The sequence below is a fragment of the Nomascus leucogenys genome, chromosome 9, assembly GCF_006542625.1.
Source record: "Nomascus leucogenys isolate Asia chromosome 9, Asia_NLE_v1, whole genome shotgun sequence".
In the NCBI taxonomy this organism is placed as follows: domain Eukaryota; kingdom Metazoa; phylum Chordata; class Mammalia; order Primates; family Hylobatidae; genus Nomascus; species Nomascus leucogenys.
In genome coordinates this window covers 6,134,386-6,150,647 of record NC_044389.1, presented here as the reverse complement: position 1 = coordinate 6,150,647, position 16,262 = coordinate 6,134,386, and the positions used below count along the sequence as shown (strand labels likewise).

At 43.1% G+C, this 16,262-nt stretch overlaps 1 protein-coding gene across 2 annotated transcripts in view; it reads right to left on the bottom strand.

The window, feature by feature from the left end:
* Positions 1-341: 341 nt before the first annotated feature.
* The window catches only part of STARD13 (StAR related lipid transfer domain containing 13), a 188,948-nt gene continuing 173,027 nt past the window's right edge, over positions 342-16,262 (bottom strand). For both annotated transcript variants that reach the window (XM_030818543.1, XM_030818544.1), the window contains exons 8-14: positions 15,252-15,450; positions 9,924-10,134; positions 8,963-9,077; positions 7,877-8,098; positions 7,064-7,281; positions 3,949-4,125; positions 342-2,901 (exon numbers count right to left, since the gene is read on the bottom strand). In XM_030818543.1, coding sequence (XP_030674403.1) covers positions 2,784-2,901; positions 3,949-4,125; positions 7,064-7,281; positions 7,877-8,098; positions 8,963-9,077; positions 9,924-10,134; positions 15,252-15,450 — 1,260 coding nt within the window. In that variant the 3' untranslated portion in view covers positions 342-2,783. The remainder of the gene's footprint in view (positions 2,902-3,948; positions 4,126-7,063; positions 7,282-7,876; positions 8,099-8,962; positions 9,078-9,923; positions 10,135-15,251; positions 15,451-16,262) is intronic.

Below are 16,262 nucleotides of genomic sequence, written 5' to 3'. Positions count from 1 at the left end.
CACTTAACTAAAAAACAAAATGTAGCTAAAGAGTTTACTAAACCTTTGATAAAAATATTATTAATATGTTTTTATAACTTCCAGATTTAAGGACAATGAAATTTAAGAAAAAAATTCCCCAGCCATCACTTTAATCCCTTAGACCCAGGTTAAGGCACCCAGCCTGATAGTGAATGTCTGTTGACAACAACTTCCTTGTATTTGGTGACAGTATTGACTACAGACGGTACCAAGGAGTCAAAGTCATGGCAGGCTATCTTGGGAGAAATCTTCCTCATGAAGCAAATTTTCCATTTAAAGATGAAGCATGAAAATCAACATCTATTTTACAGAAAATAGGAAATATTTAATATATATAAATTTATTTACCTTGGCAATTATTTATTTACAATTGATGATTGATACTAACAATTGAGGTAAAAATATACATGAGGTATAAATATAATATTTAAATGCAATATCATACATTATTTCCATTGGCAAGATAACAATGAATAAAATACTGTGGTATTTGACAAACAAGCTTGATGCATCGTTTTTTTCTTTTTTTCCCTTTTCCTTTTTTTAAAAAGATGCACTGTGTTGTTAGACAGCGGTGATATGATTACTATGTGCACAAAAACAAAAATATCAGATAATTCGAAGAGAGGGAGAATCAGAAATACAATCACATTTGTTCTTACTCTGTTTTAGGGATCTTCTAGGTCCTTGTTTCTGAGTGAGTGTGGTTTTAGGCCAGCAACATAGGCATCCCTGAGACTCCTTAGAAATGCAGAATCTCAGGCCCAGCCCAGATTACTTGGAGCAGAGTCTGCAGTTTCACAAGATCCCCAGGCAATTAATGTGCATGTGAAATCTGGACAAGCACCTCTCTGGGCGATACAAAGCCACTCATCCTTGTGTGCCTATCACGTTTTCCAAACACATAGGATCCCATCTCAGGAGCATGACCAGTGTTTAGCTAGATTAAACTTCACTGGTGAGCTTGTTGATGCATATAAGGTAATCTGGCATATATGGTTAAATTCAAGATGCTATGGCAGAAGTGACTTTGATTTGCTCACAAAGCATTGCCCAAAACGTAAATTATGGATTTGCTGCTACCTTCTTAGGTAGACATGGGAATGAAAAATTTCTAGGTCATAATTCAAACTGTAAGATTTTCCTCGCACCATATCAAACTCATAGAAAGCTTTTTTATTCCTCTCAATAAAATAATTGCACATTGCTGGTCACAGAAACATTATATAAATGCATATAATACAAAAAAACCTGAAAACGCTCATTTGCTTTTCTTTTTTTCTCCAACACTAGTTGCTAAATCATATCAATCTCTATTATGAATGACCAAAGAAAATCTCTCTCCCTGAAATCAAACACACAATAAGTTATCTTTCTCTCCATAGCTGTTGAATTACAATAAAAAGCACATTCGATCCATTAGCAGTTGGCTAAAGGGAGTCAATTTGCTTAGTCTGTACAATAATAAATAAGGTTGGGTCAAATGCATAGGTAGCTTGGACTGGCTAGTGAAGAAACACTTAAGAATTAATAAACCCGATTATACTTTCTAAAACTAACCAAAGAACATAGTTTTGGTCTTATGTTAGTTAAAAACCCTGTCTTTCAGATTGTAAAAGTTTAATGAATTACATTTTAAGAGTATCCTACACATAGCAAAATATGAATTCCCTGAAGCTGTAATGATCTAGGATATGAACGGAATGGCCATCATCTCCCTTTGTATGGTGTCTGGAGTTGAATTCAGTGCAATAAGGAAACACCAATTAACTGTGACCAAATAGGCCACTGGTCAAATAGAATGACATTTAATAACATTACGAAATGTATTTATAAAAACTTGAGACAACACAGGGGCTCCCTTTGGCTGTGAATAAGTAAAGGCTATGATATTCATCTTGACTTGGCGTCTGTAGTGGTGGGCATGGGAGTGAGAGGTATCGCTTCTGTTTCAGTCACTCTCACTGACTCCGGTGGTCCATATCTCACTGAAATTCCATCTTACTGGGCCCAGTGGCAACTCCTCATCTAGCCTTAAATTTGGTAATGACTTCTCACCCCCTCGTTTGCTTTAAGGAGGAGTAATTATTATTTCCTTGCTTTATCCCAGAACTCCACTCTCAGTTTTTGAATAACAGAAACAAAGCATCAACACATAAGTCTCCTTTAATGTTATTTTCCTTTGGTTAACTAATCTTTGGTTAGGCGTCAGGGCATGTTCACACCTTGGTGTTAGCAGCAGGTTCTGCACAGCTTCCAGGACAGTGGAGAGATGGGGCCCAGAGCCACTTGGAAAGAACTATGTGAGGAAGGGACTCACTGAGTCAGACACCGTCCTTTTCAAAACACACAATCCTATATAAAATTGGTATTGTACATATATACAGTAAAGATGGAGATATACACACATATGTACATATGCTATACATACATTTATTTACAGTTAAGTATACGCTTCTTAGAAGCCTTTAAATAGCAAATTAGGCAATGCACAAGGAATAATCCATTTAATTTTAAGTAATATATATAAATGTTCTCATTTTAAAATTATATTAGTAGGGATGTAGCCATCTCCAGGAAGGCTAAGAAAGTTCTTGGAAATTCTTGCATCTCCAACATTCCAATTTCTTAACGTTTCCATTTTTAGGCATTAGCCACGTCCTTCAGTTCCTCTTTCTCTCGCTTTCTCACATGCACACTCTCTGCCACACTCGTTACTTTAGTTTCCTCTTCCCTGAGTTTGATGTCACACTGGGGAAAACTCAGATTTTAGTTTCTGGGCCCTCAGCAATGAGGGGCTGGAAAGAGTTTCTAATCCTAGCAACTTCTGCTGCACACAGATGTCCAAAGCCTTTGCTGTACCATTCTGGGGAGTGACCTCTGTGGGGAAAGAAATCAGAAAGGAAGTGGGAAAGTTTTTTTCCAAATCACAGCAATTAGTCATGGTGGACAGGGCTGCCCTTGGGCCCCGATGACCAGTCCACCTGCAGACAGCTCAGGCTGCTGCCTTGACGGGCTCAGGACCTCATTCTGCCATCAGGGGCCTTGAAAATGTCCTGGCTGCTAAATATTCATGCTGTCATTTCAGTACTCATCAGTTGCTTTAAAATTATACCAACATCTTGGGGTAAAATGAAAAGATTCCGATGAAATCCAGAATTTACTGTGAAAACTCCGTTTTGTCTACCCAGACCAAGAGCTGGGTTTAGCATCATGCATGCCTTGAAGGGGTTGGATGTAAGTTATTTTCTTCTCAAAGAACTGCCAGAGGGAGCAGCAAAAGGGGACAGGCATAAAAGAAATACACGGTCGGGCACGGTGGCTCATGTCTGTAGTCCCAGCACTTTGGGAGGCTGAGGTGGGTGGATCGCCTGAGGTTGGGAGTTCGAGACCAGCCTGGCCAACATGGCGAGGCCCTGTCTCTACAAAAACATACAAAAATTAGCTGAGTGTGGTGGTGGGCAGCTGTAGTCCCAGCTACTGGGCAGGCTGAGGAGGGAGGATCACCTGAGCCCGGGAGGTGGAGGTTGCAGTGAGCCCTGATGGTGCCACTGCACTCCAGCCTGGGTGACAGAGCGAGACCTTGTTTCAAAAAGAAACACAAAAGAAGGGAACTCTGATTTACTGAGTACCTACTATGCGTCAGGTTCTGTTGCTGGTGTGTGTTTCATGGGAGAAAGACAGAAATATAAGTGGGCATAAAACAGAAAATAAAGAAAGACAAAGAGCTGCAGGAGAAATGTCAGAATTTCAGGAAAGGGGGAAAGACAGAGGGGAGGCATACATAGCCACCTATGACAGCACGCTAATGGCAATGAGGAAACAAATACAGTGAAATAAGAAATCAGGGTGACATCCCTGCTGGATGTGCCGTACAAGCTGAGACTCCCAAGATCTGAGCCTGCCATTAGGGGAGTCAGCACTTACTTCAGGTCTACCCTGCAGACGTGAGTCAGTCTCGACTTGCCAGAGCCACACGGTTCTATCAAGTACTGTGAGTCCATCACCACTGCTCGCACACCACCCAGGAGCTGGGCTTCCTCATGCTCCACAGAGAGGGACACCAGGGTACACATTCCTTTGGGCAAATCAGTTTTCCAGGTCCTGTAGCAAAACAATCCCCACATCAGAGTCATGACTGAGGGAGGAAGAAGAACCTGAACACAGAGCTAAGGTTTGTGTTTATATTTTCCTGCCAACAACCTGGGCTCAGATTCCAATGCTAGTGACTTGGATTAAGCTAATGGCTTTCATAAGCTTGTGTAAAGTTTCTACAGAGAATTTCAAAGCAAGGATCTCAGCCCTGGGACTTTGAGGCCAGAAATAGTCTTACAGCTTTCAGATCTGCATTTGGAACCCCCAGCTCTGCTCGGCTGCAGAGGCTCCTGCCCATTCTTGAAGAGGTGGTTTTACAGTTTAGGAATTAGAACTCACTCATTGGATTCATTCAGCGGACATCAATTAAGCAGATAGATATCCCAGGCTCTGAGAAGCCACCAAGGACATAAAGATATACACAGCCCAGGAGGAAAAAAACTGACATTCTAAACAGAATTCTAAAAGCACTGAGGTAAATGCACTGATACGGTTATGCATGGAGGGCTCTGGGATCACATGGAGGGGGGCTGTGGGAGGAATATGGAGAAGGCTTCCTGGAGGAGGGCATGCTCAAGGAGAAGTGAACTGGTACGCTTAGCTTGAAGGAAAGGAAACATATGTGGGCCTGCTTATTGTCTTCATATACTTGAGTGGCTCTTGAGTGGGAGAAGAAATGAATATGTTTGATTTGACTCCAGAAGGCAGAGATAGGAAGGTACATTTCTGTGCAGGAGAGAAGCACTGTCTAATAATGTGCACTGTTGGGAAATGAAATGGGCTGCCCTGGGAGGTGGTGAGTTCCCTGTTCCTGGAGCTATTCAAGCAGAGGTGGCTACCCCTTGAAGAAAGGTTATGGATGGGAGTCAGGAGCTATGCAAACATCTCTGTAACAACCTCTAACTTCCCTTTCTACCCCAGGGATCTATCATAATAGATTGTATTATTAAAATTCCCATGATTTACTCAACAAATTCTATTCCCTTCCTAAGTCATCTCCTCCATGACTTCACCCTGTCCTCCTACACCAGGAAGAGAAACGGTGATATGTGCTTGACAAGAACTTGGGAATAACCAAGCCCCACACAAATGCTCAGCGACTTCCATGCTGTGACTACTCTTTTCATGAACGACGATGTGATAAATCGTGACGACTGGAAGTTGTAGAGATTTGTCGGGATAAATGGGAGAATCTCCAGCAACTCTCAGCGGAAGCTCCTGAGGAGCTAGCAATGGGTGTGACATGAGAGACAAATGCAGCAATCCTGAAAGGTGACCAGCTTCATACGTGCTACCCTAGACTGGAAGATGCTCTGAAGACAGGAGGCATCTCAGCCCCATGCCTCCTCACCACACTCCTCACTTTCTGCCTCCTTGTATCCTACACATAAGGAATTCCTGTTGTTGGGAACCAGATCTGGTTCACTGTTAGCCCGTGGAGGCCTGCACCTCTTCTCCTTCAGGGCCACATGGTCCACTCCACTTCTTCAAGTCTTGGATCAAAATCAGTGCAGCGAGACCCCGCCCTGACCATTCTATTTAAAATTCCATCCTTTACTATCTCCCTATCTTATTCCTCCCAGGATAAGTAAGCCCATCTCCCTTTCTTATTTTTTATGGATTTTCCCCATGAAATACAAATTCCAAGAGAGCAGAAGAGTGGTTTGCTGCATTCCCTGGGCATACCCAGAGCCTATCACAGTGCCTGGCACGTGGTCGTGATGGAACAAAGCACTGATAAATAGCAGGCTGGTGGGGTTGCCTGATGGATGGAAGGAGGGAGGTTCTACACACAGACTCAGGCCCTCAGCCTCCTCTGGAGGGAGGGAGGAGGCATGCTATGGCATGGCCCCATTCCTATGGCAGCCATCCTGCAACAGCTATTCAACTTTCCACTTGTGGAGTGAAAGCATGAAGTTTAATTCCACCAGATGACTAATGTCCTAATAACTTTGGTAATACGCCACCCTTATAAACTGCCTGTATTCTCCACCAGGATCCCAAGGAAGCAGAGATAAATACATATATTTAGGGAAAATTGACCTTTAAAAGTCAAGGTTCCATGGGCCAATTCCAAAGTCATAAAGAGCTCATGTGAAAAGTAACCTTTAGTTTGCCATCAAAACTGGTTTCATAAAGAAAGTGTTTTAAATATACATTTGGGAGTTTCACAATAGGTTCCTTTTACACTGCTGATCTGTGACATGAGACAGGGTTTGCCGAGATTTTCAATAAAAAAGGATATATTGATCTAATTACCTTCTATTCAGGTTCTTTAGTACCCTCGATTTCTGTTCTGGCTGATGCAATACTGCATCTCTACTGTGCAAACTTTCTATCATTGGTTGAGCATCCCCTTCCAAACCCCGAGAGCAGGGGTCTGGAACTCAACCCTTACATCAATCAGAAGCAATATTTCCATGGCAGACACAGAATCAACAAGCTTTTCTGGACCTCCAGGGCAGTGCCAAGGTTTCTGAGCATGGTAACTAGCTATGAGCATCTGAAGTTATACAGATGAGTTCTGAAGTCAAACCTACTCCAGTCTTGAGAGTTACACACACTTTCTCAGGGGAGAAAAACAAAATCAGAAGAAAAGCCAGTCAGATCCATTTGCATAATTTGGCAGAAAGTGCAACCGGACAAACAGCAGCATTTCTGGGCCGTCTGCTCTGAGGAAATGAATACTATTTATGGCCTAATAAACTGTGTGCTCCACAAGGAGAGGGGCAATCAGAGAGCCCAGGCAGAGCTGTAGGCTGGGTGAAAAGACACAGGAAGTCGGGCATCAACACAGAAAACTGAGATGTCACTGAGGGAAACAAGAGCTGGCTTAGTGTTCCCTGTGGAGGCTGGACTTTGGTGGGAGATACCAGGAAGTGCTCACATCTACAGCTCGCGTGCTGCCTTTGGAACAGAACATCATAAACCCTAGAGTCAGGCTCACCTGAGAACCACGAAGTCTCTGGAAGGATGGGGAGCCATGCTGTTCAGCACGTACTGGTAGATCTCTGTTTGTCTGTCCAGAGTTTCCACAACCTTCCACTGCACAAAGTCCTCGTCCCACAGGTGGCGCTCTCTCAGCACGCGGTTCAGGACCACCGAGGGGGGCGCTTCCACCTCCACAGAAGCCTTCCACAGCTTCAGCGGGTTCCCGTCGCCCACCTTGGGAAAGACAACGTCAGAGGCTGAAGAGGCTGTCTGGGATATGGGTCCAACATTTTTTGTTTGGGCTTTTAGTTTTTCTATCATACCTTGCTGGGTGTTCAAAAACCATCACTGATTATGTAAATTGAGAGTGATGCTACATACCTCAGGTTTAACATTTTAGTCCTTAAGCTTAAAAGAATAATAATGATGATAAAAATAAGAATCACCAACACACCCGGTGGTTACTGTGTGCCAGGCACTATTCTAAGCCATTTGATTTTTAAGTTAGCCTTCCTCCGACAGTGGTACTCTTACAATGTCCATTTCGCAGATGGGAAAACTGAGGCACAGAGAGGTGTGTGACTTGCCCAACATGACACAGCTACGGGGTAGAGACAGGACCGGGATCCAGCTGTCCGGCCCCGTAGTTTACTCTCTGATTATAGGTAACAGATATCTGGATTGAGTTCTTTAAATGGCTCATGTGCCTTAACTGTCCGTGTGTGTGCCAAGCCCTGTGGACACAGCAGCTGTTTTCAATGCAAAAACAAATGTCTGATTGTTAGCTGTGGCTTTGTGGGGGTGATCTTTTTCCATCCTCTGAGATTACCTTTTTGAAAGCAAGATCTGTATTGTCCGTGCTGGAGCACGTGACCCATCCTTTGAACTTCTCCTTGGCGTCTTTCTGGAGGCCCTGGATGAGATGGTTCAGGTAAGTGTGGAAAGTTGCCCCACTCTCCTCCAGCTGCGTCCCCAATTCTTCCAGGGTTGGCACGTGGATCTCAGCCTCCACATACGAGTTACGAGACTGGGCCACCAACTCGTGTGGAACCTAGACCAACGGATGCACGAAAGGGCAACACACTGAGCCAAAGAAACGCCGAGACTCAGAGAAAGCAAAGCCATTTCACCCACAACCCGGCTGTGAGCCACGGGCCGAGGGCCACACGGCCAGAGATGTTTTTCTAAGATCACTGCCAAGGCCGGGAGGGGCCTTCCTAAAGTCAGGAAATACAAACATGTTTCTGAGGCTGTATTTATTATTCAAAACATTGCAATGACTTCCCTTGTATTCTCTCCATTTCCCTTTTATTTTACCTTTAATGTCTTTTTATTCAGTTTGGCAAAATACGGGCTCAGACAACTTTACCCACTATGAATAAGACTTAAAACAGATAGACTTGTGAAGGGAAACATCAAACATGACTTGGGAATGGCTTTACTTTTTTAGCACACTTTTCCCATTGACAAATGCCAATTCTATCACAAAAGTATGCCACAAGTCTAGTTCACTTACTTCTTTTACATATCTGACATAAGCTGTCATTGGTTCTTAGCAACAAAGATTCCTCAGTATCATACACACACTCACACAGATGTTTAACCTAATCAAGCCCCAAGGTAAAATCAAATAGAACATAATTGGCTGACTGGCCTTGAACCTGACAATGGCAGGTGATGCAACTGTTTGCATAAAACCGTCAGTATGGTAATCCCAAGTGTCTTTATCAAAGCCTCAATTGTATAGTTAGCTCCTCAGCTTTCTTGGAAGCAAACACCAGAGCTATAGCATATACTATTGTCATTATAAAATCAGGAACAAACAGATAGAAACCATAAATGTAGCAACAATCCCAAGCGTCTTATCTAGTTCCAAGAGCTACTAGGGAGGCGGAGGTTCGAGCCTTTTGCTCACCTCAAAAAGTCTGTCGCATTCCATGATCATGTGCGCGAGCCCCTGAGCTGCTGCCAGATTCTCGTTGAGGTCCTTTTGATCTGGCTTCCCGGTGGCATATTTCTTCTGTATGACTCTGTAATTGAATGTGAGTGTGCTAAGCAGATCCCACACCAACGAGCTTGTCACAGTACCAAACTCATCCCTTTTGTTTTCTGTTTATACCCAGATGCTATCCAGATCCCAGGCTTTTGCATTTCCAAATAAAAACAATGATCACATATCTTAGATATCTGAATCAGGCTAACAGTCTGACAGTTCACAAGGAAAAATCTTGGAAAACTAAAGGGCAGGAAGAACAGCAGGGGACAAAATTAATCTGTTTTTCCAAAGTTTGAAACCCCTTAACTGCAAGCTACTGTGCTTTGGTCTTAAATATAGCCTTTTAAAAATTGTAAAATACTACTTTGTGTATGTTTTCCTCCTCACTCACACAGACAACACAAAACTCAAGCTTTCTGGATCACAACTGGCATTCTTCAATGCTAGCTCAATAATTCTATGACTCTGAGCCCCGTGAATTAGGGTGCCTCACAAGATTTTCTGATTATGAAAAGAGTGTTGACAAATCCTGAAGTTGAAATGTAGCATGAGACACATTTTATCTATCTATAATCTATTATCTATCTATTATGTATCTCTATTATCTACCTATCAATCATCTATTTATCTCTTTTTGCCACCTACCATCTATTTATCTATCATCTATCTATTTAGCTGTCATCTATCATCTATGTATCAACTATCTATCAATCTATCATCTACCTATCATCAATCTATCTACCTACCTATCTATAATCTGTCTATCAATATATCCATTCATATCTATCTATCCATCCATCCATCCATCCATCCATCCAGTCTTATGAACTGTGGGAATGCCTGCTTTGGGATTACTGTTGTTACTGAGAAAAAAACCCACCGTGGAGAGCTTTCTTTCTTCAACAAATTAAGATGAAAGAGGGAGGGGGCCAGACACACTGCCAGGTTCATGGGCGTCATCTGATTCTCTTCCACCAAGTTGACGACGTCGTTCAGGAAACACAAGAGCGTCTGCAGGACCTCCCTATTCTCATCGGCCAGTAGCAGGATGGCAGCCTGCACGGCCTGCAGCCGCTGCTCTTTGGAGACATCTGAGGAAAAGTGGATGCCAGGTCATTGGAGGAGCAGACATAGAAAGAGCCAGCTGGGAAGCATTGTGTAAGCTCCACCTTCCTCGTGCGAACACGCACCCAGAGTCATCATCAACAACAACAACCAGAACAGCAGGAAAGGCACAAAGAAGTCAGTAATTGCTGAGGCCTCGCAGCTCCTGGGAGGCAGAGCTGAGTCCCAACCCTTGCAATTGAACTCTGGATCCCACAGTCTCAATGGCCAAGCAGGGTTTAGAAAGGGGCACCACCATCCTGGTTTTCTGTATTCTGAGCAATCAACCCACTCATCTGCTTTCGGAAGGCTTCTGGGTGAAGTTGGTGATTAGGACTCTGTCAACCTGGCATCCCTCTTGCCCATCCTCCCTGACAGACAGCTTGGGAAGCCCCTCTCAGGATGCCCAAGGCTCCGTGGGACATGGTTTGAAAATCACTGGGTTAGGAAACAGTAGCCTCGCCTTGCCTTTCTCCACCCCTGCCAGCCAGGCCATGATGCCAGTGCTGCACAATTCACCGGGAGTGGTGTTGAGCTGGTGGGACCTCTGACCTCATTCCTAGAGGGCCAGCTTCTCGAGGGGAAGCCTGTACATCTTCCTTTTTCCTACAAATCCCCCAGGACTTGCTTTGCAGGATGCCTGCTATTGACTTCATGTGGAGACCCAGCGTCACCTGTTCCATAATCTTGGGGTTTGTGGAAATGGAGGCTGTGTTTGGAGAAGAAGAACCAGGCAGCCCTAGGTTATGGGGGATGTCTGGCCTTTCTCAGTGCCATTACCCTTGAGGGTGGTCCTTGTGGTGGTGGGTACTGGTTATGCAGGCTCACCAGGGAATTGGTTCCAACAATATGAGGTGAACTGAATGGAAATCACACCAAATGAGTGATAGGTGCTGCCTTTTGCTGCTCCCACCCGTGGCTGTGTTTATTTCATGATCACTTTAGTCCTCCCACTGCGGAAGACACCGTCAGGAGCTCTCTTCTGTCAACACTGTTGTCTTTCTTAAAATGCCATGTTCTGGAGCAGGAGCCTCCACACTAGGGTGTCTGCATTCTCAAGGGGTGGGGAGGTGTGCTCCTGACAGTCTCTTGAGGTGTGAGAAGAAATCATTAGCGCTCCCACGTGTGTTTATCTTTTCTCTTACCCATTAAAAATACTGACTGGGTGTGCTTTATAATGTGCATAGTACATTAGAGTATATCCAGTATATTTATATTACTAAACATAAATACACATTCAGATATTTGCTACTGGCAGGAGTGCATGACAAAAACAAACTCAGAGCTGGCTGTTCTAGAAGGGCTGAGGTGTGACCTTCTGAGGGGATCCTGGCTGGCCCCAGGCTTTGTGGTCCTGGGGGGCTATCGATGCTGGATTCGCCTGCATTCTCATGCAGGAGGCATGATGTCACATCCCAGGGCTGACCACACTCTGGCCCTGATTAGCAAATCCAAGCTCCTGGAAAAGCCCGAGCATGCCTTCAGTGGTCTGAAACCTGTCCCCACTCCCACTATATCCATTGTGTACTGGCACAAGATATACCTGGGGTTTACAGAGAAGAGCCATTTTGTTAAAATTAGAGTGAACCCGTTTTCTTACTCTCGCTTAGGGTGGAGCAGAAACAGATGGTACTAATGATCTGAAGCTTGTGAGAGGTATTACAAATTCTGCTGGAGCTGCGGAATTGTTTTAAGTATGCTGCTGTAGGTAAGGTGTCCAGTGTGTATACATTGTTTAACTTTAGATTACTAAGCTTCTTTTCCATGCCAACATTTGTTCCCAGCCATCATTTTTGAAGAGTTGCCTGTCATCTCTATATGTTGTCTCAATTTCCTTTCTATCCACTTGTTCTTTTATCCCTCAGGAAATACTTCCTGTCCATTATTATCATTAATATTTACTAAAAATGCTTCAAATACCTAAATTCAGCATTTGTTTTGGATCCTATGCTCTTTTAGCTTTCTGTTACATACCACGCTGCTGCGGGTCCTGCCCCTTTCCTGGCTCTAAGGGGATGATTCTAGGTCTGAATTTCTAAGTGTGGATAATTTGCAATCATATGGGGGATCCTGGCACCTCAAATTCAGAATCCTGTGGATTCTGAACCCTTCTCCCCTCCAATTTCCACATTCTTTCAATCATCAGGCCTTAAAGCCTTATGGTTGTCTTCGACTCCTCTATCCTTCTCCCTCCTCCAGATGGGTAGGACTCAAATATTTTCATTACCCATCCAACATTCCAATTTAGTTCATCATTTGACAAAAACCCAAGAAGTGGCATAGCTGAAAACAGAACTTCTCTGGAGAACTGGCGGAGGAACCGTTCCTCTCTGCCACAGTAGCAGTTTGGAAACGTTGACTCTAGGGTCTATGCGTGGAATGTCTTCTCTCCAGTCTCACTGCTGGAAGCCCCTGCAGGTAATTCAGAACCTTGATTAGTATGCTGACTCCCTGAGCCTCCATGCTCGTCCAGTTCAGTGCCTCTTGAGCACCACTTCCAGATTCCTGGGTCAATGACACAGTGCTGATGGACTTGCTCCCTGTGGCAGATACAAGGCTGGCCACCTGCTCAACTCAATACCCATTCTTCCCTTCTTCCTCATGAAGAAAACACATGTTCTGCTCAGGTGTGAGCTGCAATATACTCAGGGAAATGGGTCCCTCCCTCAGACCCAGGGATGAACCATGCTGCCCTAAACCAAAACTGGTGACCCAGGTCTTCTTTCCAGTGTTTGGTTTAAGGGGGAAGCTGTAAACCACTTCTGCCTGAGGGGACCAAGAAAAATGCTGAGAGCTTCTGTAAGATGTATGACCCTGATAAAAAGAGACACATGGCCAAAGAGAAGCGCGGTCACTCTTTTTGTCTTGGAATGTGATTTTGTGAAGACGTGATAATTACAAGTTGTGACAATTATATTGTGACCTTAAAGGGAAAGCCAAGGGAGGCTGACTTTAGCCCCGGCATCACTGAGCTGCGGGTTACCCAACTCTGGAATTATGTGAGATAATAAAATGTACTTACTGTTTAAACAATTGTCCATTGGATATTTGGTTCTGTCTTTACAGCTGAGAACACTGTAACTGGTAAGTCCCTCAACAACACCCGACGGTTCCCCAATGCTTAATGAATCAAGCATACACTCCTTGTCCTAATATTCAATGTTCTTCCTTTATGGCCCCAGCGTCGTTTTTCAGTGTCATTTGGTGTCACTTTGTATGTTTGCCATACATGCAAGCCAGATGAATACACTGGGCTCTCCTGACATCTGCTGATGCTATCTGCAGAGCGGGTGCCCAAATCGTGTTCCTCACATATCTCAGCCTTCAGTTGTCACTTCCTCCGTGAAGCCCTCACTCTTCATCTCTCCCTCCTTGGACTTTTCTTTGTAACCTTTCTATGGAACTTCTCCAACTTTATTGTGTTGGAGTTATTTATATTCATGCCTCATCTCTCTCAATTTTAAGATCATTAAGATCGGAAAGTCAGTCTCATCCATCCATATGCCCCACCATGCTCAGCACGGTGCCCGGGACAGAAGTCATGCTCTGTAAATGTTTGCTCAGCTAAAATAAAGCCTGCTTTGATCTGGCTTCTTGCTTGTGACTCAGAAAGGGCCAAAGACATTTATTTCTTGAAAGTGATGTGGCTTTAGCCTTAGACTAGTGTCAACTTTAACCCAAGAACTGATTAAATGTAAAGACTCATATCTGATACTTCCAAACCATAAGGGAGACTTAATTGAAAAATGCAGTTCAACCTCTCACAGCAACAACATCAAGAACTCCCTGTTTGGGCTCTAGCAACTTGTACCATTAACTTAACTTAACCTACTTACTTTGAAAAACTAACATTTACTTAGTGGGTTGCCACCTTAATCTGTTTTCACAAGTGGCTCTGATTATAATCCTTCCCGAGTTTGCAGTATCATGGACTCCTTAAACACATTTTATATAGAATTCTCTATAGCACGAATATTCTTCAAAATGGATCAAGTCCATGTCAAGGTCCATTTCAGGCATATTTTGCTGAAAACTCAAAACTCAAAGTCCATGGGCCAAATGGCTTCTTTTCCCCCAAGAATTGGGATCTGGACCATCAAAATAATTCATAATATTAACATTGTCATATCTAGCAAAGAGTCACGTGTTTAATTCCCTTCTTTTTTTTCTGAGATGGAGTCTTGCTCTGTCATCTAGGCTGGAGTGCAGTGGCGCAATCTCCAGTCACTGCAACCTCCACCTCCTGGGTTCAAGCGATTCTCCTGCCTCAGCCTCCTGAGTAGCTGGGATTTCAGGCACCCACCACCATGCCTGGCTAATTTTTGTATCTTTTAGTAGAGATGGGGTTTCACCATGTTGGCCAGGCTGGTCTTGAACTCCTGACCTCCGACAATCCAACCACCTCAGCCTCCCAAAGTGCTGGGATTACAGGCGTGAGCCACCATGCCCAGCCCACATGTTTATTTCTAATACCCCCATTGCAACCACTTATAGTAGGATATGCTTCTTAATCAACAATTGTTATTTTCAGGGATTATTTTAATTATAAAGGCTTTGCTGAGAACTTAACATTAAAAAAAATCCAAGTGAAAATATAAATAAGTTTATTTAAGCTTAAGACTTGATTTGGTTTGCTTACTTCTCACCAATGAAGATACTTTGTGCTAAAATACATTTGTTTTTATTTCCTGTCATTTTAATTCATATCACTTTGAATTTCCTATATCCCAAAGAAATGCTTACTTTTTTAAAAAACTAAAGAAGTTTTAATAAATATCTATATATGAAACAACTTCTATTGTGTCCCTTTTTCATTTTAAATTTTTGTAAATGTATTGAAAGTTTGTTTTAGATCGTACACAAAACTCTTTTGAGAAGGAATAATTTGATGTCAAAAAGGTATTTTCAAATGCATAAAAAAATGGCCTGTGGATTTCCATATCAAACTTTGAGCAAAAGTTACTTCCGTAGAGGAGAGCAGGATTACATACATCTTTATGGATTGATGTATTATTCATATAATTAAAACTCAATCTATAGGGAATTATTTTCATTAAAGTGGAAGGATGCCCACAAGAACACCAATCTCATTATTTCCACTTACACTGATAGATATGGAGAAAGGTCTCGCTGAGCTTGTTGGTGAAAAGAGGCTCAGGGAGGTCCCGGAAGAACTGTTTCACCATATCCGCCACATCATAAGCAGACTGGTCTTCATAGTTGACGTTCTCAGGGAAGTTCTCATTCATTTGGCGTAGGGCATGGATTCGAGACTTCACTCCTGACTTGCGAAAAAGACCCACCTGAAACAAAGCCATAGGGATGTGTCAGCCAGGCCACACTTGGTTGTGAGGAGGAGAAGGAAGCATGGGATGGGAACTGGATGAGCTGGAATTGCTTCCCAATTAGTACATGCTGAACTATTAGTATAGCTACTTTAAGCAGTAGCTGAACACTGTCTTCCTCTCCTATGAAATGAAGATAAGAATAAAACCCCACCTCACAGGATTACTGTGGAGAGTAAGTGAGGAAATAGATGTGCATGTGCTTTGCGACCTGTTCCATCTTATCACACTGCAGATGTTATAATTATTTTATTCATTTATTCAACAAGTAGTGATTAAGTAACCACTGCGTATCAGGCATGCTTAGAGTTCCTAGGTGTCATTAGTGAGCAGAGCAGATAAAATTCCCTGCCCTTTAGGGTTTACATTGCCATGGGGTTTTCAGAAAGTCTGGTCAATGGGAGGTTTGGTGAAAACAATGTGGGTGGTGGATGAAAGAATCCCAGATAAACAGCCATATCCACTGTCCCTGCAGGGGAGAGTTTTATGGGGAATATGTTCATGAAACAGAATAATATCATAAGTACATATTTTGATTTAAGGGATTTATTTACTTTTTCTTCTTTGGAATTCTTGGCACTTACTTATCTTCCTGTTTGTTTTTACGCTATAAGCTATGGCTCTAGTGAGAATGATTCCCAGGTGGCTTTTTTTTCAGACCTCAAGATATTGTCATATCATGCCTTTTTCATCTTAGAGCCTAGACTCCTCCCCTACTTGATGAATAAATGCAGCATTAAGGCATCAAGGACAGAGTGGCCCTAATGAGA